The sequence below is a fragment of the Cydia amplana genome, chromosome Z (assembly GCF_948474715.1).
Source record: "Cydia amplana chromosome Z, ilCydAmpl1.1, whole genome shotgun sequence".
Lineage (NCBI taxonomy): Eukaryota > Metazoa > Arthropoda > Insecta > Lepidoptera > Tortricidae > Cydia > Cydia amplana.
In genome coordinates, this window is record NC_086096.1 from 30,470,217 (window position 1) to 30,495,473 (window position 25,257).

A 25,257-nucleotide genomic window follows, 5' to 3' on the forward strand; every position below is an offset into this window, starting at 1 on the left:
CCTTTTTCACCTTGGGGGATGAATTTTCAAATACGCTAAAATTAGTTTTCTTCTCTTTTATTTTAATACCTTTTTACGAAGTTTCAAGTTCCTAGCTTAAAATGAAATTTGCACCCCAAGACGAACTTTCATCCCCTTTTTAACCTCCTTAGGGGTTGAATTTCCAAAAACGTCGTAATTACTTTTGTAATTGGCTATTATGCCTTTCTAAGAAGTTTCAAAGCATTTGTAATGGATTCAAACTTTCAAACCCTTTTTAACCCTGTTAGGGGATGAATTTTCAAAAACGCTGAAATTATTTTTCCTGACTTATAATAATATTCCCATATACAAAGTTTCAAGTCCCACACTCACAAAAATATTTGATCTCCATACAAATTTTCAACCCCTTTTTCACCACATTGAGGGATGAATTTTCGAAAACGCTGAAATTAGTTTTCTTGTTTTTTAATATAATACATTTTTACAACGTTTCAAATTCCTAGCTTAAAATAAAACTTGTACCCCATACAACCTTTCATCCCCTTTTTAATCCCCTTAGGTGTTGAATTTTTCAAAATCGTTTCTTATCTCTTGTACACTTTATAAATGCAACCTAGTGTGCAAATTTCAACTTTCTAGCTTTTGTAGTTTCGGCTCTGCGTTGATGAATCAGTCAGGCAGTCAGTCAGCCAGCCTATTATGGATAGCTTTATCCATCTTTATCCACGTGATAAAATAACTGTCACTGTTTAACACCGTGGGAAAGAAAGTGACGAACACCGTTTTATCACGCTGTCACGTAGACAAGAACGACCATCATATCCGTACAGCCAGCCTATTATGGATAGCTTTATCCATCTTTATCCACGTGATAAAATAACTGTCACTGTTTAACACCGTGGGAAAGAAAGTGACGGACACCGTTTTATCACGCTGTCACGTAGACAAGAACGACCATCATATCCGTACAGGACACTTGCATTTATATATATAGATAGATTTAGTTGTTTATTATGGCTGGTGTGACAACGAAACGCTACGACAACCATAACCGGCCTCCCCTACCTGCACTAATTTTACAAGCTTTTATTTACCTTGCAATGTTTGTTCGGATTCGGGTTAAAATTTTCTAAGCTAAATTAGATCCACATCCCATTATTCGATTGATTGAGCTTAAACTTTACATAATATTGCATGTCCCGGCTTCCCCTATGCATCTCATAAAAATTATTTTATTGTTTTAAATAAATCTAATGTTTTTCAAAACAAGAAGTCTCTCGTATGTATCTCGGACACTGACGAACGCCTTGAACTGGGAATTCGTTTATTTAAGGAATGTTTCATCATAAAAAGACTATTTAAAAATAAGACACGCTATTAATAGCAAAAGCCTTATAAAACCATCATGGTATCAGTGGCAAGACATTATAAAGCATTGTCGTTGCTTAGTAATCAAACAAAAACCGTCATAGTCCTTGACCTAAAAATAATGAAAGAAGCTATGCGTTTGTAGAAAATATGTACAGTCGAACTTAGAATTAGCCGAACATTTTAGTACCCCAACAAAATCTTAAGGCAAAAGATGTTTAATTAGTCAATTGTAAATGCAGGAATATACTGGTACTACTAATATATGTAATGTAATTTTAATAACATAATATAATACAAAGCAATGCAAAAAATTACGTTTATAATTGAATGCATGTAACATGTACTTTTATACAAAACGTATAACTAGATAATATAATGTTTACAAGTAGTTCAATTTTAGAATATCATTTTCTTAAATTAATTTTTACACTTTTACTGTATCTACAATTACCTATTCAAAGGTATCGTAAAATTTCCATGGCATATCTTAATATATATGTGCAAAACATTCAAAAACAGTTAACAATGCCGTTATTTATAAGTTATAACACTAAGCTAGGTACTTACATGGAATTATTATAGATACCAGTAGGTAATCTTCAAAGCCTCATTGATTGGTCGCTTTTGTAATTGACATGTCACCTGAAAGGATAATGTAATCTTATCACAATAGCTAAGTTAGATAAATTAGTAATAGATTCAATAACAGACAATTATTTACATACCGAATGACGATATGTAACAATTAAGTATATTTGAGAAAAATCTCATTAACCTTTTAACCGCCTTGTGTCGCCGGGGGTACGAAGTTACACTAAGTTTGGTCTTATTTATCAGACAGCGGCGATATAAGCCCGATTTTGTATGTCTTATATATCAGTCTAATGCGGTTAAAAGGTTAATGGCTGACCATGTTCAAAATAATTTAGGCGTGGAAAATATTTATTAAGCTGTTTTGGTACGCCTAGTATGATTAATAATTTATACCCATGTCAAATTTCAGCTTTCTGGTACTAATAATCACTAAGCTAAGCTGTGGATGGACAGACAAACAGACAGAGATCGCAAAACTATATGGATTGTAAAGTTTGTAAGTTGACTATAGAACCCTAAGTAGGTATGTACTAAATATGTGAATACAAGCTGAGTATGAGTATAAGCTCCCCTAATACCCTAAACGGTCAGCTTAAAAAATTTCAACTAATACTAGCTAAAGATATTATATGCAGAATTATTACAAAGCAATACTAATTTACTAAGGCATCTCAGGGGTAGAAATCTAAATGATTTTATAAAATAATTGTTGCTTACCTTTATATTAACGTGATGTTGCAACCATGACTTTGATCTTCCTTTCTATATTGCCTCTGCACATGGGGCAACAATCCATCTCCTGGTCGGCACACCGGTGGCAGCAGCACATGTGCCCGCATGGAACAAACACTACTTCACATTTTGAATCCATGCACACCACACATTCTGACTCTACTGTTGCATTCTCTGTTTCTGCTGTGCTCACAACCCCTGTGCATTTTTGATCCTCTATTACTGATTTTGATGGTGCACTCGGCTCAACTGCAGATACACCACTGCTGTAGAATGAACTGTTGATTTTAGTAGCAACATAATAATTTATAGCTCTAATAACGCCATCTCTATCTGAAGATTGTGATATGCCACACTGAATTAATTTCTCTGATGTTATGTCAGTTATATTATTATCAGAAAATAAAAACTTTACTAAGAACGGCAGACAATGTATTACACCTTCTTGTAATAAATAATTAGCCAACACGGGATCTAAATTCTTACTAACATCTAATAATGTCTTAGGAGCAAAATCAATCAATTTTTGATAATTTTTAAGCCAGAAATCAGTAGTCTTATCTGTCTCATTTTCCATTTCTTTTAAGGTCTCTATCAATTCTATCCGTCTTTTATTTTTCTGATGCAGAACATCATCTAGCAGAGTGACAAGCTGCATTCTTTGAACCAGTAGATCATTGTAGTTGCATGCCACATGTAGCTTATTTTTTTCTTGTTCAATGACACTTAGCCGAGCTAAATGGCGAGAAATTAAAGATATTTCTTGATTTAAGCTCCAACTCTTAGCATCAACTCTCTCAACTAGAGATGCCACCACAGCTTTCTGCACATCTTGGTCCTCCAGAAGTTGCTCAACTAAATTTGTGCGAGATTGATCTTTAGCTTTTAATAAATCTTCTAATTTCTCAACACTTTGTAATTCATGTGAGAGCATACTTTTCTTTGTATTATGAATGCATTCATCGTATTCTTTTCGTGCATATTGAATGAAGTAATCTTCTGTTATGAGGTTCTCCATGGCCTTTAAGATGTCAGCTTTTTTGATATTGTCATAATTCTGCCTAGTTATTTCTAAGAGTCTATCATGCTCGGCAATATCGTAGGCAAGTTGTTGCTGGATGACCTCAGGCCTAAGTTGATCAGTCTGAATGAAGTTTTTCACCAAACATTCAATTTCTTTCTCATCCTCTTGAATAGCTTTAATCAGTCTTTGTCGCTCAGTCTCTTTTGCTTCATGAACTTTTGCTATCTCAGTGTCTAATTCAAGACGATCCTGCAAAACTTGTGACAGAAACCGCTCCCTCTGCTGTTTAGCAGCTTCATGGACCTTATGTTCTTGCTCAGTTATGGCTGCTTCTTGCTCCTCCCATGACATACTCTTGCCACTATCCTTAAAAGAATCCTTAACACTGTCTATTACAGGTACAGATGAAAACTCATGTTCCAAAGGTAAAGGTGGAGTGTAATCTATTTTCATTTCATGGCACAGAAATTTCATTATCTCTGTGGTACCCTTGGAAGCAATATCTGCTGGAGGAAAAGTAAAAAGTTCTCCGTCTAACTCTAATTGACTGATATTAGATGCAAAACACAACTCTGGACATAGATGATGTAAATTCTTGTTCTCTGTTACTGACAATTTCCTCAAATTCTTCAACTTTCCCAAAGATGGAGTTAAACTTTTAAGTCTATTATTTGATACATTCAGGATATTCAAATGTTTCAAGAAATGTATACTTTCAGGCAAGTATGTAATATAGTTGTTTTGGATATATAATTCCGTCAGGTTGATGAGATATCGGATTGTATTGGGTAAGCTTACAAACTTGTTGCTGCTGATATTGAGATATTGAATAAGGTGCAAGTCTGATAGCTGACCACCCTCTTCCAAGGACTGTAAATTATTTGACTGCAGGTGGAGATGGGTTTTTCTATACACTTTACATATTGAATAGATACCGGACGGCACTTGTCGTAGTTCACACCCGGATACATCGTAATCTGGTTCGGGGGACTCCCTGGCGAGGTACAGCTTTCTCTCCATTATGACTCTGGCATCGTTAGAGGTGCTGGGGTGCCTACCAAACAACGACATCGTCGCTCGGTGGACACATGACACAGAACAGCCCATAAAAATAGACAGCCAATTATGTTATTTCCTCGTTATTTATCGAACTCTCCAACGGATTATATTCAGTTTTAAAACCTATAATAAACACTTCACCAAAAAATAACTGAGCTGAACCACTATAGATAGGACAAATAGAACAAAGGAGAGTTAATGAAATAACGACATTGTTTCTTTCGATGCAGTTCGATTCATTCAATGAAATGAATCTTGTCATTGTCAAAGTTGTCAATGTATTTTTTTTCTATCCATCTATCTGGACAGGCTAAAGCATTAAGCCATACTGCCTTGTCTTGAGTAGGAATAAAATATATATAGCTGGTCAACCAAATCTTGTCAGTAAAAAAAGGCGCGAAATTCAAATTTTCTGTGGCACAATATCCCTTTGCGCCTACATTTTTCAAATTAGCCGCCTTTTTCTACTGTCAAGATCTGGTTGACCAAGTATATATAGTTTGTCAAAGGACTTTCTCATTTAAAACACGGACAGAGATAATCATACTATACTTGGTCAACCAGGTCTTGTCAGTAGAAAAAGGCGGCAAATTTGAAAAATGTAGGCGCGAAGGGATATCGACTCATAGAAAATATGAATTTCGCGCCTTTTTCTACTGACAAGATTTGCTTGACCATCTATATATATATTTGTCTTACACTAGTACTAGCACCCAAAAGAAAAGAATGAGTATGTTTTTTTTTGTTCTTATTTACTGACAAATTGGTTTGACCAACTATACTTACTGACTCTTTGGTATGATATTTTCATTCTGTTCCAGAATTCCATGATTGTTGTTTTTTTCGCACAAGTTCATTTTATTTTATGGCCTGGCTAATGCCTGGCTACAAGATCTTTAAGTGAAGTCTAGACCGGGTGATAAAATCGTCCGATTTGATCAGAAAAGAAATTGGCGTCGATCTCCAATTGAATCACCAATTTCAGTTTTAAAATATAAGGTTATTGGAGCGTTCTAAATTAAAAAAGTGCCCCCAAAGGCGAATACTGGAGGCACAAATTGGTATTGATATTGGCGTCCTCACCTCCATTTTATCAGTAATATTGGTCATCATCGGCGATTGAAATCAGCGAGCCAAATTGGCGTTTGCGTCCGCAACTCCGCACGTCCTAATTTGATCGGACAATTTCATCAGATTGGTGAAAAGTCGTCCTCATCTAGTCTGAACACGCCTTTAGCAAATGTTTTGCACAATGGATTTAATGACCTTGCTAATGTTTTAAGCTTTGATTACACTGACTTAGTGGGAAAATTAAAAATGACGATGCTGTGTAAAAATATATAGCTGGTCAACCAAATCTTATCAGTAAAAAAAGGCGCGAAATTTAAATTTTCTATGGGACGATATATTATATCCATTCGCGCCTACATTTTTCAAATTTGCCGCCGTTTTCTACTGACAAGATCTGCTTGACCATCTATACTAACTTCGAAAATTGGCATTTTTGTGTCCGCACCTGCTGATTTGATCGGGGAATCAAATTGGCGTTTGCGTCCGCACGGCCTGATTCGATCGGACAATTTCATCTGATTGGCGAAAAATTGTCTCGTCTGGACTGCACTTTATTTGGCGATATCCCTAACAAACCATCAAGTGAATAGTTGACATGAAATGCCTAAAATGCTGTTTTATTTATTATTAATATTATTATAAAAGCAATTTACAGATATTAACATTACTTACATCCGAACCCCTTCATAACATTACTGACTACTTAAAAAATATTATTTTATATTCTATTATAATTTTAACTATTAGATACGTATGTACATATTGTACACTAAATAGGCACTGTTGGTATTAAAAGTAGTGTACCATAATTTAAATAATATACAAAATCACGCGACGGTGTGCATTGAATTACATTACCTAACTAAATGCTACAGCAAGTAGGGACATATGCAGTACGTGTAGTCGCAGCAATACGTGTAGGTAAGCGTAGGTACACGTATTTTAATTATTTATTTATTTAGAAATTTAATTCAGGCAACAAGGCCCATATTACAAATACCTAACGGACTAACATACATATGCATTTTATAAACTTAAAACTAAACACTAGTTATTTAGTCGATAAAACGGCGTGGCTCCGTTGCATCGGCTGCTCCTGTGTCGGATTCGGCAGTTTGCCCCAGAACCTCCGAAACACGACACCCTTCGGCCAGAAGTCAGCGCACTCGATGGTCCCCTGCAGCGGTCGCGGCACGCGCACCACAAAAGAGTATTGCTGCGACTTCATATGTGATGTATGATGTAGAGATGTGATATAGGTAGGTACATATGTAACACCGCGCGAGTTGCGGCAAGATGTGCTATACGTGTAGGGTGTAGGTCTAATACACAAAACACTCGTGTTTGTTCTCTATGTTAAGTGAGTTTACATTTTTACACGAACTCATGTTTTTTTTGTGTTATATTTGAATTACGAAATTAACCAATCAAACCTCGTTACTTATATTTATGTATATTAGGTTTTTTTATAATATTCTTCGCTGTCGTAAATCGGAGCAGTTATATCGTAATTATCATGATCCACATACTTTTCCAGAATGCTAGGTAGACGCTTTTCCAACCTTGTTTCATCATTGTGTGAGTTAGAATAGACATTCGATTTCTCTGTGACTAAATCTACCTGTTCCGAAAGTTTCTCCGTCACTTCATAAGATTTTGACGAGTTTTCTTCATTAGATATTGGTTGCGGGTAGTCAGTAATTTTTGTCGTGTCATGGGGTTCATAATCTTCATAACTATATTGTTCGTCAGGATTATCGTCGGTCTTCTCCTTAGACATCGGCTTTTTGGTTGGATATTTCACACTCTCGTTTATTCTTTCATCGTCATCTAAATTAGTATGAACATTTAGTGTGTCCCCGTGGATAATTGGACTATTTTGTTTGTATTTATAGTTTATAGTAAATGGAACAATTTCGCCGAATATTTTATACTGCGCATTTCTGGATGCATCGTCTTTATTTATATTATCGTTGGGAAGGTAGAGGCTACTGAAACCGTGCTTATTTTTCAAATATTTTTTAGAAGTGTGTTCTGGGTTGACAAAATAAATATTTTTGGTCTGTTTTAGTTTTGTGCTAGGGTGCACATAACCAAACGATGAATCATCTCCTGGGGTATTTTCTTCGTTTATGACTGGTTTTGATTTATCTATAATGTCACGTTTATTGTTAAATTCATTCTGACGCAACTGTTCTGGTTCTTTGTTATTATGATAACGGAAATGCATTGATTTCGGTTCCCTGAGTGTTTCTATAAACTGTCTAGTTAATTTTAAATTTGATATTTCTTTTATATCCTGCTCATGATTTTCATGAGATTTTGGCGAGTAATTGAGATAATAACCAGTTATGGTCCCGATTCTTTGCTTGTTGACGGGATTATAAAATTCTGAATATTCAGTGTTAGGCTGGTATATACTAGTATAGTCATTTTCATTGCCTGTATCTGTATTTTTGGTTGTTTGTACTTTAATCACTTTCTCGTCAAAATCCTCTCTTGTCTCCTTATTTTTATTCCCAATATCGGCATTAGTAGAAGGCTTCTTGTCTTCATTATTATTTTGTACATTATGTTGTCTAAATATAGGTTCAGCTGCAGTATACGTTCTATTTAACAGTGTTGGATATCGGTACGATGGGATTTTGTGTTCAGCGATATGGTACCCAGCAGGCAATTTGTATGAATAAGTTATTTCCTGTCCAACTCCAAATCCTTCAATAAGCGTCGGTGGCATAGCTTGCGGCGCTTTACTGAAATAATCAAACAGGACATTTGACGGCTGTTCCGGTAATCGAAAACTTTCAGCTGCAGGCAGTTTAAAAACCACAGTTTTACCTTGGTGATATCCTATACCATGCCCTTCAAAAGGCTTGTTCTTAGGAGTCTTTTTCTTTTTAATGACAGTATGTGACACGTCGTCCGCAGCCTCGAAGTTATTCGAGTCCGCATCACAATACATCTTGTTCAACTTGGCACTGTCTTTCTCTGAGAGACCTATCCTCTGCCCAATTTCAGCGCCACTCTGTAATAAATAAAAAACTTTTTACAAAAAAAATAAAACCGACTTCAAAAAGGATGAAATAAAATATTATCCTTTTTGAAGTCTATGCGTTACCAACTGATATGTTTGAAGTCGGTGCCAAGCCAAGTAGTAACAATACGAGTCAAAAAAATGGGATTTATAGCCATAAAGCTGATTTCTTTTTTCCAAATTTATATGGGACCAACTTCGGGTATACCCTTTCCAATAAAAAAATAATTATCAAGATCGAGCTACTCTGTAAAAAGTTATGCGTGGTCTTACATAAAAAGAAAAAATATATATACATATACGCGTCGACTTGAGAACCTCCTCCGTTTTTTTCGTCGGTTTCCAAATTTATATGGGATCAACTTCGGGGTATACCCTTTCCAATAAAAAAATAATTATCAAAATCGAACTACTTTGTAAAAAGTTATGCGTGGTCATACATAAAAAAAAATACAAATATATACGCGTCGACTTGAGAACCTCCTCCGTTTTTTTCGTCGGTTAAAAATAAAAATATAGGTAGGTATAGTGTGTCAAAGGTCTGTTTGATTTCAAACATAGACAGAGAAAATCATAGGTACTATCTTTGTCTTACACTAGTTCTAGCACCCAAAAGAAAAGGGTGAGTATAGTTTTTTTTGTTCCTATTTACTGACAAGATTTGGTTGACCCAGTATATGTACCTACGTAGTAAAACCCATTTAACGAAATGAAATATTTATAAATAATGTACGGGGTACGGGGTATTCATTTTCACGACTATAGTTCGTTTTTTTTAGCATTAGAAAAAAGGTAAACAATCTTGATGTGTATTTTAATTGAAAAACATATTTTAAAAATAAGTCACGGCAAATATGTAACAATGATGAATCTAATACGATCATTTATATTCTTCTGCTTTCATAATAAGTACTTATATAAGTTATTGATTTTTAAAAAGCGTTTTTCAATTAAAAGACATGTCAAGATCGCTTAGAGTCAGACCGAGAAAAGTCTGCAGCGATTTTGATAGCCCACGCAGTGCAAGTGTCATTTTAAACGTCAAACTTCTATGAATTTATGACGTGTAAATAACACTTGCACTGCGTGGGCTATCACAATCGCTGCAGACGTTTCTTGGTCTAACTCTACCTTCTTTCTAATGCTAAAAAAAACGAACTATAGTCCTGGTCCCACCTCGAGGTGAATAAACACGACTGACAGACAGTCTAAATGGAACATCAAACGCTTCGTTAGCGATTTCAATGTTAATCCATAAGTAGGACTTGACTATAAATGTTGATAAAAAAATGTTAAGTATAACTATTAATGTAATTTGTACCTTCTTAGGCACCAACGTGTCGCCGCCGTTCGAGGAGAACGCTTTACGGCTGTAGTGCAGCACGCTGTCGTAGTCGTATCCAACGCCGAAGTCCGACACGGAGAACAGATTGTACTTTCGGAAATTATGTCTGGCCGCTGTAAAAAAAAGAGTTGCGAGTAGCGTAGCGTCGGGTAGTAGTTAGTCTTTAATGTAACTTAACTAGTAGTTCGCCCCGAACTGAGAACTCGCGGTTCGCCAAAATGTTAGATCATTATTTTAAAATTGTAAATTTAATGCAAATAAAGAATTTACTTTACTTTAAAAACTATATTATAAATGTGTAAGCCGAGCACTTTCATTTGATACCAAACTCGACCATACTTTTTTGCAAAAAAGGTGCCCAGAATAGCAAGACCCCTCACAAATAGCTTTTAGCCTTCTAAGCTCTTCTAGCTCAATAACCGCTTGATCGAGTCTGCTCATAATTTAATGGCTAAAATATAATGCCCTCCACTACACGTTTACCCAATTTCATTTAAATTAGAACAAATTTACTTAAGTTATTGTGTATCAAACTATCCTCTAATAGTTCAGCTTAAAAACATCGAAATGCCGGGACGTGCCCCTAGCCAGCCGTGTGCTCCAAGTTGAATGTAACTTCTTCACTTCGCTTCGCTCGCTCGTTCGATAATGGTTCAAAATATTTAGGTTTTATACCAATCAGGATGAAGGAATTAAATTTTGGAAAATTAATTAAATAAATTTAATTTAATTGCCTCATTAACAAACTTCGAAACAAGCTGCGATATCTTCATATTTTTCTTAGAACATTTTGATAACTACTTTCATTCCTTTATTTAAATATCGGAAAGTGCGGACGGAAATTAAAGAAGTAAATATTTTATTTCTAGTTAATTTCTTCGATTTTCGAGAATATGCTGTCATTACATCTTTAATTGGCACATAGGCGGATTAAAATTCCCAAAAATCATGCGTCTAATGCGAATATGGTAGATTTTGGAACATAGTAGGGAACGTCCGCATCAGTTTACCCCTGCCAAAAAAATTTAAAACACTGATTTACCTATTTTATGATACAATAAATAATATACTGTATGCAAAGTAATTAGTAAAAGCATTAACTTTTCGAAGAATCCTTACAAGGGTCAAGTAAAAAAATAAACCGTGAATCCCAACATAACTACATTTATGTACCTACATTATCTAAAAATAATGACTCTTAAAATATTGGCGGTTTTAAAACATTTCTAAACCTCCTCATACTTGAAACTAGCGAGTAAGCATGATACGCGTAGTTAGTTAATTTGTATTCAGGGTAGTGTGTTGCGTTAGGTGGGTCGGTGACACCATGACACCACGTAGCTCAGCAGCATGTTACTTTTCCCACGATGTTTTCTAGTACATATCTGTGAATCGCACTATACATGCACTACCAATGATTAGGTATTCGTTGTGTCTGTCAATCAGACTAAACCAACAACACTTTTCACTTCTTTAAGCATCCTTTCTTCACTCTAATTTTATTTTAGAGGGTGTAACGAACCGGAAGTAGTTAAGTATTTTCTCAAAAAAGAAATTTAACATTTCGCTTAAATAGAGAAAATACGAGACAAAACATAAAATATGAGTGAGCATGCAGGTTATTAACAAATTAAAATAAGTACATAATAAAAACTAGAACATGTCATTTACGAGTACTACATGCAAAAATCGGCATATGAAATTTACGAACTTATGAACATGGGTATGTCCAAATTAAATACAACTTAAATAAATATTTCAAATTAATATGGTAATGAATACGACTATACATCAACGCAAAGACCTAGGGGGCGTACTCGTAGAGCCAGGAAATTAGAAGGGGACAAAAGAAGAAATATATTTAATGAACATCGTGTGGGTTTTTATCTTTTTATCTTAATTACTCTGAAAATGGATTTCTGTTTACAATTTTGTTGGTTAGATTCCGCGGCAAAGCATATTTTATACTAAAATTATATATGTATTGCTATGGTATGCAGAGTAACAATATAAAACTGAAAATAAATCAAAATTAGTCACATTTTCTTGTCTTTTAGGGTTCCGTATCTCAAAAGGAAAAAACGTATATTTTGACACACGAGGGAATCATAATTCATAGGGACCCGTGGACCTAGAACTATGAAATTTGGCAAGTAATATCGTCTTACACTAGAAGTACTTACAGGGAAAAATCACAAAACTATAAATTTGTAAATAAAAATATAAGTTAAATTTGCACGGAATCCTCGGAGGGCGAGTCCGACTCTAAGCCCTGTTAATATCAAATGATCGCAAAGTTTGGATTTATTATTTTGTCCTTTCACGACTGCCCTACCGCTACCAAATACGTCTGTGTTTCTGGATACTCACGTTGCACGATGTTTTCCCAGAGGACGTCTATATAGTCGTCTCTGTCGGGGCTGCTCTGCATGTGGTAGAAGCCCAGCGTGTGCAGGAACTCGTGCACGACGGTGCCGTGCCGGAAGCAGCCGCGGCCCACCGGGTGCCGGCCGGACAGGTTCAGCACCTGGTAGCCCCCCTGGTAGCCCACTTGCGAGAAACAACCGCGGCGGCTACCCTGGAATGCGCTAATCGTTAATGTTACGATAATGTGTTACATGGTGAGAGTAACATTGCCTCACAATCCATAATTAGGTAAATCTAGATAACATCCTATTAAAATCGTTATTACCTGGAGTAAATTGGCAGCTATCCGTTTGCTTTACTACTAAAACTCTAAAATCTAAGTTAACTCCACGTTATGTAATTAAATAAGTATTAATGGTTAGTCATGAATATGACGATGAGCCTCAGCACGTCGTAGTCTTAGGGTAGGGACTTCAAAACATAAAAATCTACTGAAGTGTCATTTTAGTGTTAATTTATCGTAGTTTTTAATCAAGTCATCAAGTGTGATGATGAATCTTTAAACTGGCCAACCTTGTTCGACCAACATAAACCGTGGAATCGTTATCACTGTTCAAATTGAAACATAAGCAAATCGCTAAAATTAAAAATTGATACACGTGTTTTCTTTTTTAATATCATCTAGTACAATTTTTGAGAAAAGGAACCACTTAGTTGTCTCGAAAACCTGTACTTTTTGGCCAAGTACGCTCGTCTCTGCCCCTACCCTCCTTTTATCCGATCATCAGCAGTCATTAACTCGAAGTTTTGGAAGAGTTTATATGACCTTAGGTAAACCATATTGCAACGAGATACGCAAGCAAGGTGTACGGAAGTTGCCCATTTTTTTTTTTCATACCTTTAACGGACTTATTACCGTCAAAATGCAAAGACGTCTAAATTAAAACAAATCGCAATTGTCATTGACAATAAGGCGTCTGTAACAAAAAATAAAATCTTCCCTATTAATACCTTTTGTCAGAAAAGTAACATCGCACCACTTCACAATAAGTATTCGCGGTTTGAATTTTATTGACTAAACCACACAACGTCATTAGCGCGCGCGCGCACACATTACCATCCCGGCAAGATCCGACGAGCGACTAAGTAAACCCAGCGGTTTAAACTGCAAACTACCCTCGTTTATGTTTTTTGTGTATCTATCAGGTTTGTTTACATCTGACGTAACAGTCTTCACGCTTCATGAATAATACTTTTATGGAAGTTAATTTTTTTTAATGAATTGACCATAATATTTACATCTATGACATAAAGTTATCACTCTATCAGTTAAACGGTAGGTCTTAGCTTCGTACCTAGTAAAAGTCTGTTTAATGCACTAAACTGCAAGGTTTATAATCAAACATTAGTTGATACCACGTTGATACCTACTTGTACCACTACAGCATCTCGATCCCCTTTCTTATACGGCCTGAATTTAACGCAAGACGCTTGGCTAAGCTCTTCCATGCCCTGCAGTATTGCTTGAACTTGATCGCCAGCTGAAATACGATCAAAGCGTACGTTTATCAGAAATGGTTCATAGTACAGTCGTCATCAGATATATCGAAGCGGCCTAGCGCCTTGACAATAGAGGCGTGTTCAGATAGATATCTGTGAGTACCTTGGCCGCTCCGATACCTATACCTGAAGGTGACTGTACCTAATAGTACCTATATTTATAATAAAATATGAAATCAAAATTACAGTAAGTACAAGATATTGACGTTTGTGATTCTTGATTGAGAATAGGTTGTAATCTAAATATTTATTAGGCTAAATTATGCACAACAAGACTGGCTTAAAGAATACTAGACACTACACATAACAAAAAAAAAAGTTGTCCATAAGTTACTCTCATCTGTGTAAAATGAATTACTACAAAATATACTTACTAAAATGCTCTCTTTGAATGTAAACAACAACTTCATTGTTTGGCCATCGTTTAGTGCTATCTTTGAGACCGTTCCTGGAGAGCCCCTCCGCGATATCTTGCACTATAAGTTGCCTCTGTCGGTCGTTGAGGATCAAGTCACCCTCGAATCGACCACTCTCTTCCCAGGCGTGGTCAGAAATCGGCGCGTCGTCGTCACTATCGTCTGAAGGATATTCTACAAAGAAATATACTCCAGGTGTATAAACAAAATTCGCGTTGCATTGAAAAGTAAATAAAAATAACGCTTAGGCAGCACTTAGTTATATTTTTAAAATGCTGAAAAAAGCTTACTTTTCAGTGGTTGATCCAACAGAGATGTTTCCTTTAGATAATTACTAAAATCTTCCAGTTCATCAATAGACATTGCTAAAGACATCGCTAGGCTAATCACAAACACCAACACAGGAATAATTATGCACTTCATATTTGAAGTCCGATATTTTTTTTGTTTAAATAAAGGTAAACCATTTATGTCCGATGCCGAAAATTGACGGTCAGGACCTCAGACATGCAGTCGCGCACTATAAACGATGTCAGCACCAATACTTAAGTATGTTATTAAATTAGTGTCGCTTCAATAAATTTGAGTCCCGTTCGTATCGCGCGATTTTTTGTTTACAACGAAACCCATCGGGGTAAGAAAGGGTTTATAATAGTTTAAGATACGACCATTTCACAAGTGGCGCTCGCGCGTAACTGCGAGGAGGTTTGCGACAGCGCGCCCGCGCAACCGCCGCGGCACGGGCGCGCCGTGCCGTGTACCTCCTGCGCTGCACTGCAACACCCAGTTGCCAAACTTAAGAGCCCGTTAACGACTTTAGAGCAAAAAATCTAAAATTGATAGATTTAGTCGTTGAAATTGAACACCTTTTGTTACGTAACCATACTTACCATAATACCAAGTATTGGTTTCTATTAGCACGTCTTCTCATCTTGCCTTTTAATAATGAGGTCGCGAGCGTGCGTCACTGGTAATACATATATGACGAGAAGGGGCAGTTTAAAAAAAAAAACATCAAAAAATGATGGTGGTAAATTATATAAGAACAGTTTTAGGAAATGTTGTAGACTGTTTAAGTACCTATCAAAATTATGTTGAAATTAAGTCGATTTTCACGAGAAATTGTCACTTCTTTTGAAGTAATTTCTGGTGAAAATAGATTTCGTCTAACTTTCATTTCCTCTTGTTCAATATGATATAATCTATATATATAAATGCAAGTGTCCTGACTGACTGACTGATTCATCAACGCAGAGCCGAAACTACAAAAGCTAGAAAGTTGAAATTTGCACACTAGGTTGCATTTATAAAGTGTACAAGAGATAAGAAGCGATTTTGAAAAATTCAACCCCTAAGGGGGTTAAAAAGGGGATGAAAGGTTGTATGGGGAACACGTTTTATTTTATAAAAGGTATATTATTAAAAAATAAGAAAAGTGATTTCCGCGTTTTTGAAAATTCATCCCCCAAGGTGGTGAAAAAGGGGTTGAAAGTTTGTATGTAGATCGAAAAAAAATTTGAGTGCGGGACTTTAAACTTTGTGTATGGGCATATTATTAAAATACAAGAAAAGTAATTTCAGCGTTCTTAAAAATTCATCCCCTAACAGGGTTAAAAAGGGGTTGAAAGATTGAATCCATTACAAATGCTTTGAAACTTCTTAAAAAGGCATAATAGACGATTACAAAAAAAAGTAATTGCGACGTTTTAGGCAATTCAACCCCTAAGGGGGTTAAAAAGGGGATGAAGTTTGTCTTGGTGTTCAAATTTTATTGTAAGCTAGGAACTTGAAACTTCGTAAAAAGGTATTATAATAAAAGAGAAGAAAACTAATTTCAGCGTTTTTGAAAATTCATCCCCCAAGGTGGTGAAAAAGGGGTTGAAAGTTTGTATGCACATCAAATATTTTTTTGAGTGCGGGGCTTGAATCTTTGTACAAGGGCATATTATAAGAATACAAGAAAAGTAATTTCAGCGTTTTTGAAAATTCATCCCCCAAGGTGGTGAAAAAGGGGTTGAAAGTTTGTATGCACATCAAATATTTTTTTGAGTGCGGGACTTGAATCTTTGTATAAAGACATTTATTAGAATACAAGAAAAGTAATTTCAGTGTTTTTAAAAATTCATCCCCCAAGGTGGTGAAAAAGGGGTTGAAAGTTTGTATTCACATCAAATATTTTTTTGAGTGCGGGGCTTGAATCTTTGTATAAGGGTATATTATAAGAATAAAAGAAAAGTAATTTGAGCGTTTTTGAAAATTCATCCCCCAAGGTGGTGAAAAAGGGGTTAAAAGTTTGTATGCACATCAAATATTTTTTCGAGTGCGGGACTTGAATCTATGTATAAAGGCATATTATAAGGATACAAGAAAAGTAATTTCAGCGTTTTTGAAAATTGATCCCCCAAGGTGGTGAAAAGGGGGTTGAAAGTTTGTATGCACATCATATATTTTTTTGAGTGCGGGACTTGAATCTTTGTATAAGGGCATATTATATGAATACAAGAAAAGTAATATCAGCGTTTTTAAAAATTCATCCCCCAAGGTGGGAAATAGGGGTTGAAAATTTGTATGGAGATCAAACATTCTTTTGAGTGCGGGACTTGAATCTTTGCATAAAGGCATATTATTAGAATACACGAAAAGTGATTTCAGCGTTTTTGAAAATTCATCCCCCAAGGTTGTGAAAAAGGGGTTGAAAGTTTGTATCCACATCAAATATTTTTTTGAGTGCGGGATTTGATTCTTTGTATAAGGCCATATTATAAGAATAAACAAGAAAAACGATTTCAGCGTTTTTAAAAATTCATCACTTAAAAGGATTAAATAGGGGTTGAAAGTTTGTATTGAGATCAAACATTTTTTTGTGTGCGGGACTTGAATCTTTGTATAAAGGCATGAAACAACACACATGAAAAGTAATTTCAGCTTCTTTAAAAATTCATCCCCATCATTAAGAAGGGGTTGAAAGTTGATAGAGAGTTCAAATTGTATTTAAAGCTAGGACCTTCAAACTTCGTAAATAGGTAGTTAGGTAGTAGGTTTTACTAAATAGTGGACTTGAAAATATGCTGGGGGTTGAGAGGGATTATATCGAGAACAATTTTATTCAGTTAGGGGCTTGAAACTTCGTAACCAGGTTGTGTATAATAATTAACAAATGATTAACAGTCCCTACTGCTATATTTTGCTGCATAATGTTCTAAGCTAATGTAGAATAAATATATAACCACCAATATACAAATCCACGCGTACGAAGTCGCGGGCAACAGCTAGTACAAATATAGTTTATTTGTATTATTCATACTTCAAGATGCGATCTCAGTGACCTTGACGTCACGTTCATATAGCGTTTTGTTCGGGGCGTTTCGCGAGTGTAGTACGACGGTCGAACTTTGACTATCATTTCTGACTTTTGTAATGCTTTAATGCAATGGGTCCCATATAGACGTTTGATCCTAAAAACAAACCTGATTGATTGACACCATAAATGAAAATTTATCATCTAGCCTATTAAACAAAACATTGTATGGCAACTACACATATACTTACATAAACGCAATATTTCACCGACAAAATGGCATTTCTTTGTTTTCCATAGACGGCTGCTAAGCAATTATAGTGACGTAACGATGTGTCTATTAAAGATAAATGACAGGTTATAAATACTTAATACAAAAATACCACTTATAGCAGTCCATAGATGGTAGTATTTCTATAGATGTGGCCTACCGCGTGCCCCCGTAAGGGATAGACATAGATGACGTCACAAACCCGGGGATACCATATAGGTAAAAATTACCCCAATATTATCAAATATTGGGGTAATTTTAATCACGTTCGCGAGTTGTTCGCCTACGTAAGACGTAGCGATAAATAAAATATCAATGGGCCAATTTTCTTTTTTTTTTTTATAGAAAACCAACAGCCTTTTACAAATAAGTCTTACAAAAATTACTAAAAATAGGCCTAAAGTTTCATACGTTACTAAGTTGACTATTACAATGAAAAGTAAATAGGTTACTTAATTATAAATTACCCGTAGGTATAGTTGTGAGTACAACACGCAAATAAAGTAAGAAAACAATGCAAAATGTTTACTTGAAACAATTTTTCAATTACTAGTAAACAAAATATGCCGAACTTTGTTCTTGAAAACGGACAAACTATGAACAAAAATGTCTATATCATTAAGCGATTCATTATACATATTACAAGTACGCCTAAAGAAAGAATTTTTAGCATACTGTGTGCCACAGGAAGAAATAGAAAAGGTAGGTTTTCGTAATATGCTTTGAGCATATCCGGCAGTTTTGCGTCGGTGCCCAGTTTCTCCTTCCGGTTGCTAAAATCCATTTAGCACGCGTGCCTGCATCTTGTGGAAATCTGGAGGTAATAAACGAAATATTCATTTTGTAATCTGTCACTCTTATTGCGAAGTTAAGAATTAGTGCCTGCAGCATATCATAGAATTAGATTCTCTAAGTCGTGGCAAAACCCCCTATAACGTTAGAAAGAATCCGTAATGCTTAAATAAATATAATTTACATTCTAATTTAAACACCGTTCAATTTTATTGTTCGTATATGTCCAGTTCTACAGCAAAATTTTATAAAAATGTTATTAAAATACAAAATACCCGAATTTTGGGGTAATTGTATGCATCACGGGCTGGTATCCCTCGAATAATAGCAATGCGACTAAATTGAATACACGTTATTGAAAGGTTGACGGCTTACTGTCAATATGCGTACGTAATTTGGTCGGTTAATTTATCAGGAAATATTTATAGGTTAATTTTTTTACCCGAGTTATTATTTACTGTAAATGCTTTTTCTACTCATTTTTTAATTGATATAGATTGTAGGATGCTGTTACTAAGCATGATAATGTGACCGAAGTATAAAATACTGTATTTACCTGTGAAATATTACGTTGTCCTGTTTTTGCCGGCAGTCACTTGTACAGCGCAAAACTGAGCAATTCACCATATTTGTTGAACTGTTAAGTACTACTACATGCACACGAAACACTGATTTCAATATTTTTCCTGATAATCTTTACACTGTTCATATGTTTCACACCAATTTGACGTTTACGCATTGTTTGTATCCCACCATAAACTACGGTGGGGAATAAAAAAATATGAGACTGTGACAAAGACAAACAATAATAGCGCTTTCTCTGCTACTCCTAGTGAAAGATACATAAGACTATTCCGTTCTGTCAGTTATCCCCACCACTCATGCCATGCCCTCGTAGCAGTCTAAATTTTTCAAAATTTATAAATAAGGGCTCTAAAGTCAGAGCTTTACGCGGAATTTCTTAGACGATCATCAGGAAAAAAACAGTAGGTATTAATTCAAAGACTCCTTTTTCAAAATTGTGATCTATTAAAAGGAAATATAAGAAAACGCGCTAAATGGAACAAGTACTGTTGATTTCTATTAGTAAAAGAAAACTGTAAAATTTCAACGATGATAATTACCTATTTTACATTTTTCAACTTTTTTCGTGAACGGACTCTTAAACGCCCCAGATACTTTACCACCTCATCGGACCACGATATTTTTTCATGCAACAATAACTACAATTCACTTTTTCTGTAATGGGATGAATGTTATTACGAAAGAAAAGAAATAGTTTTTCGACACGGTTCTAGAGCGACAGTGACATTGAAATACCACAATTGCTCGGAAATGTATTGTTTTCTGTTCCAAAGTTGGCAAAACCAGGCATTTCTGGATTCACCGCAATGGCTGTAGGTCTGTTTGTCAGACGCGTTAAATGCATACCTAATATTCCTATATCTGACCTAGAAAGCTGGAATAAGAATAAGTAGCTTTTGAATGGAAATTTCTAAAGTTTGGTTCACTTATCCAGTAGGTAAATATCTAAAAATAGTAAATGTGTGATCTACGAGTTTACCTTCAAATCCTTCAATAACTATTTAATTTTGTCAAAAATTTCAATTGATTTATGTACGTAACCTAGTTCCGAGGCGGTTCTTACGAACCTAAAATTTCAACCTAAAATTTGAATGAAATTGGGTTGTCTCCTAAAATTTGAATGAAATTGGGTTGTCTTATCTTATATCTCGTAGTTTCTATGACCACCCTTGTTATTCATTCAATCCATAGATGGTAGTATTTCTATAGATGTGGCCTACCGCGTGCCCCCGTAAGGGATAGACATAGATGACGTCACAAACCCGGGGATACCATATAGGTAAAAATTACCCCAATATTATCAAATATTGGGGTAATTTTAATCACGTTCGCGAGTTGTTCGCCTACGTAAGACGCAGCGATAAATAAAATATCAATGGGCCAATTTTCTTTTTTTATTTATTTATTTAGAAAACAAACAGCCTTTTACAAATAAGTCTTACAAAAATTACTAAAAATAGGCCTAAAGTTTCATACGTTACTAAGTTGACTAGAGCCAGACCAAGAAAAGTCTGCAGCGGATTTGATAGCCCACGCAGTGCAAGTGTTATTTTAAACGTCAAACTTCTATGAAATTATGACGTATATATAACACTTGCACTGCGTGGGCTATCAAATCCGCTGCAGACTTTTATTGGTCCGACTCTATTACAATGAAAAGTAAATAGAGACAAACCAAAGAAAGTCTGCAGCGCAATAATTTGACATCGAATTAAAAAACTACATATGGCAATGTTTTTTAAGCAGTCAGTAAACGTCATGCACTATGGTATGTGTTTGTCAAAATCGTTTAAATATTCATTGTGTTTTGTGATGAACGGAATAAACATGGTGAAACCTTACAAAACCGGCGTGCGGGAGTTACTTTTCCGCATGACGAATAATTTTACACTTGTAAAAAGTCAGCACGAGGCGATTCAAGCTGAAAAACGACAATGTTTACAAAATTTGGAGTTGATGACGGGTAAGTGGAATGAAACATCTTAATACTTCACCATATGTACCTACTTAGATAATATAATATTGGTTTAGACTAAGGCTTCACAGCAAATTGAACACACCTAGAGATGGGCGCCGGCGGGTAAATACCGGGAAAATACCCAAAACTACCCAATCTACCCGATATTTACCCGTATCTACCCAAATTGTTGGGTATTTAAAATTTGTTCGTATAATTGAAGAAATTCATTATATAAATAAGATATATCAACATTATTATGGTATAAATATGAAAATAAGTTAAAATAAAGTACATAAATCACAATCACACAACTTTTTTGTACACAATTAATGTAAATTTTTTTCGACGAGTGCATTTTGTTCACCGATTTGTGTAATTTGTGTTGTAGGAATGTTAATTTAATTAAGCTATTGTATACCGTATTATTTACATTTCTTTGTTAATTTGTGTACGTATTATTATTTTATGTATTTATATTTTTCCTTTTTTTTTCATTTATTTTTATTTTACCTACTATTTTTAAATTATTTTCATAATTTGGATTTGATATTTCTACATTTTATTTTATTTATTGTTTAATACAGTAATTTTATCGTTAGGTATATGGCCAAATTTGATTTACTGAAACCAGTTTGGATGAAATTTTGTCTGTATCTAGATTGTTTGAAAACACAATATGATCCAGTAGGTGGCACTGCTATAGGTATATAGCCAATTAGATATGAGCGCCGATAGGCATTTAGCCGGCGGCGGCGCGCCGGTCAAAATTGGTCGGCGGCGGCGGCGAAACGGCGGCGTGGCCTTGAAACACCTTCGATTAATGAAAAAAGAATTCAAACCAAAATTTTACCGAATAAACATGTCTTTGCTGTAAGAAAGTCATGAAATAAATGCATTTTTTATTTTCAAGGATAATTTATTGAATAATGGTACGAAAAAAATTGATATCGTATAAACTGTGGATAAACGGTATCGCGCGGCATCAGAGGCGGTCTTAATCTTGGCGAGACTCTCCGGAAGATCTTAGCGAGGCCCTTATCTTTTGTGCTAAGTTAAAAATTGCGGATTGACTGTATCAGGGAAACTTCTTGTCGACAGTCCAAAGAAAATCGAGATCCGTCATTAACCAATATCGATTCAACAAAACCGATTTATGTCAAAAAGTGAGGCCCAACGCCGAGCTCCATGTAACACCGAAGACTTGATTTCGACGCCTCCCAATGCGAGGCCAGAGGATGAGCTGCAGGTAAGCATACAGCTAAGAATCGAACGCCAAGTGTAAGCTTGGCTGACGGCCGAACGCCTGGAGCGCCGATTGCGGCGCGCTTCTGTGCGAGGCCGAGCTGCAAGAGAGCAGAGCGAGGGCGCAGGCCGATAAAGACTGAAGCCATAGTGTTAAAGATCTGGAGCTTTCCTGCGGGCGCATTCGTGCGACGCCAAAGGCCGAGCTGCAATGGAGCTAAGCTCGGATAAGGACCAATGCTCAAGCGTTTTAAAACAGGCCGAAAGTTGAGCTCCAAACAGGGCCAAAAACTTGCAGGTTCAGATAGCGGCTTAATTCCATGCGAGCGATGCAAGGCCAAAGATTGAGCTGCGAGAAAGCAAAGCTTGAAATTTGAACAGTGGCCAAGTTTAATTGAGACCCGATTCCGACGTTCTTCCATGCGAAGCCAACGGCCGGACATTTGGACGTGGAAACGCTTAATATCTCAAAACTAACCCCATTTTATACCTTTTAAAGACATTTAACCATGCTTGCAATGGTTAAATTCGCGGTAAATGTAAATAACTGGCGGCGGCGCGAAAATTTTATCGGCGGCGGCGGCGCGAAAATTTTGTTGGCGGCGGCGGCGCAAAATTTTGTCGGCGGCGGCGGCGCGAAAATTTTGTCGGCGGCGGCGGCGCGAAAATTTTGTAGGAGGCGGCGGCGCGCCGGCGTGGCGCTCATATCTATAGCCAATAGTGTTTTCAAACAATCCAGGTACCGGTTGAAATATATGCACAAAATTTCATCCAAATCGGTTTCATTAAATAAAATTAGGTGATATACCGACAGCAGCGCCACCTACCGGGTCCAATAGTTATTTCAAACAATCCAGGTATCCGTTGAAATATACATATACACAAAATTTCACCCAAATCGGTTACAGTAAATCGAAATTGGCTATATACCGATAGCAGCGCCACCTACCGGGTTCATTTGTTTTCCCAACCCTTCAGGAGCCCATTGAAATATACACACAAAATTTCATCCCAATCGTTCCAGCCGTTTAAGAGGAGTATAGTGACAAACACACGTATTGTAGAATGTATGTATTAAGATATTAAACATTTGACAAATTCCTTAGTCAATACAAATATTATACATTTTCTAGAACTACATGAGTATCAAAAAAACTGTTATTTACATTATCTCAATTCAATTTATTACTCCGTTTCCAACTTTTATTTATACCCACTCATTTGGGTAGAAAAGGTAAATACCGGGTAGATTGGGTAAATACCAGATAAATACCCGATATCTACCCCGGGTATTTACCCGCCGCCCATCTCTATGCTCGCATATTGAGAACTTCGGTGTTCGCGGTAGGCCCTCTGTACCTATTTACCGCCGTCGCGGATATTACAAAAGATTATTAATTTTGATGAAGCCAAATGTCACATTCTCCCAATATTATTTATCAATATTAGTATATGTCTACATATTAATAGTGACATCTATTGTTGGAATGAAATTTATTTTACCATAAAAATTAAGCTGTGCATACAGCTTAATTTTTTCATAGACGGTAAATATGGTAGAAATTTCACAAGTATCAAGACTATTTAATCCATTTTCTGTGGTGTTGTCGCATACTGATTTTTAAAAACTACTTTTAATCTAGCGCTGCAGACTTTCTTTGGTCTTACTCTAGGTTACTTAATTATAAATTACCCGTAGGTATAGTTGTGAGTACAACACGCAAATAAAGTAAGAAAACAATGCAAAGTATTTACTTGAAACTATTTTTCAATTACTAGTAAACAAAATATGCCGAACTTTGTTCTTGAAAACGGACAAACTATGAACAAAAATGTCTATATCATTAAGCGATTCATTATACATATTACAAGTACGCCTAAAGAAAGAATTTTTAGCATACTGTTTGCCACAGGAAGAAATAGAAAAGGTAGGTTTTCGTAATATGCTTTGAGCATATCCGGCAGTTTTGCGTCGGTGCCCAGTTTCTCCTTCCGGTTGCTAAAATCCATTTAGCACGCGTGCCTGCATCTTGTGGAAATCTGGAGATAATAAACGAAATATTCATTTTGTAATCTGTCACTCTTATTGCAAAATTAAGAATTAGTGCCTGCAGCATATCATAGAATTAGATTCTCTGAGTCGTGGCAAAACCCCCAATAACGTTAGAAAGAATCCGTAATGCTTAAATAAATATAATTTACATTCTAATTTAAACACAGTTCAATTTTATTGTTCGTATATGTCCAGTTCTACAGCAAAATTATTTATAAAAATGTTATTAAAATACAAAATACCCGAATTTTGGGGTAATTGTATGCATCACGGGCTGGTATCCCTCGAATAATAGCAATGCGACTAAATTGAATACACGTTATTAAAAGGGTGACGGCTTATTGTCAATATGCGTACGTAATTTGGTCGGTTAATTAAATAAATTAATTAATAAATTTATCAGGAAATATTTATAGGTTAATTTTTTTACCCGAGTTATTATTTACTGTAAATGCTTTTTCTACTCAGATTTTAATTGATATAGATTGTAGGATGCTGTTA

General features: G+C 35.7%; 2 protein-coding genes across 2 annotated transcripts; both read right to left on the minus strand.

Moving 5' to 3' along the window:
- Positions 1-1,706: 1,706 nt before the first annotated feature.
- On the minus strand, positions 1,707-4,993 carry LOC134661928 (E3 ubiquitin-protein ligase LRSAM1-like). Its single transcript, XM_063518181.1, has 2 exons — positions 2,665-4,993; positions 1,707-1,995 (listed from the first exon to the last, which is right to left on the minus strand). The coding sequence occupies exon 1, from the start codon at positions 4,808-4,810 to the stop codon at positions 2,672-2,674; it is 2,139 nt and encodes a 712-aa protein (XP_063374251.1). The 5' UTR covers positions 4,811-4,993; the 3' UTR covers positions 1,707-1,995; positions 2,665-2,671.
- Positions 4,994-7,289: 2,296 nt separating this feature from the next.
- On the minus strand, positions 7,290-15,021 carry LOC134661651 (uncharacterized). The gene is made up of 6 exons (XM_063517798.1): positions 14,846-15,021; positions 14,514-14,729; positions 14,011-14,120; positions 12,583-12,790; positions 10,189-10,325; positions 7,290-8,858 (listed from the first exon to the last, which is right to left on the minus strand). The coding sequence occupies exons 1-6, from the start codon at positions 14,976-14,978 to the stop codon at positions 7,290-7,292; spliced, it is 2,373 nt and encodes a 790-aa protein (XP_063373868.1). The 5' UTR covers positions 14,979-15,021.
- Between the last annotated feature and the right edge of the window lie 10,236 nt (positions 15,022-25,257).

Bases quoted from the DNA above. Each gene is read 5' to 3' on its own strand.
- LOC134661651 (XM_063517798.1), bottom strand. From the start codon at position 14,978: ATGAAGTGCATAATTATTCCTGTGTTGGTGTTTGTGATTAGCCTAGCG. The intron at 14,121-14,513 runs GTAAGTATATTT...ATCGTATTTCAG, and splicing joins CATTCAAAGAGAGCATTTTA to CTGGCGATCAAGTTCAAGCA. The intron at 8,859-10,188 runs GTACAAATTACA...TATTTATTACAG, and splicing joins ACACGTTGGTGCCTAAGAAG to AGTGGCGCTGAAATTGGGCA.
- LOC134661928 (XM_063518181.1), bottom strand. From the start codon at position 4,810: ATGGGCTGTTCTGTGTCATGTGTCCACCGAGCGACGATGTCGTTGTTT.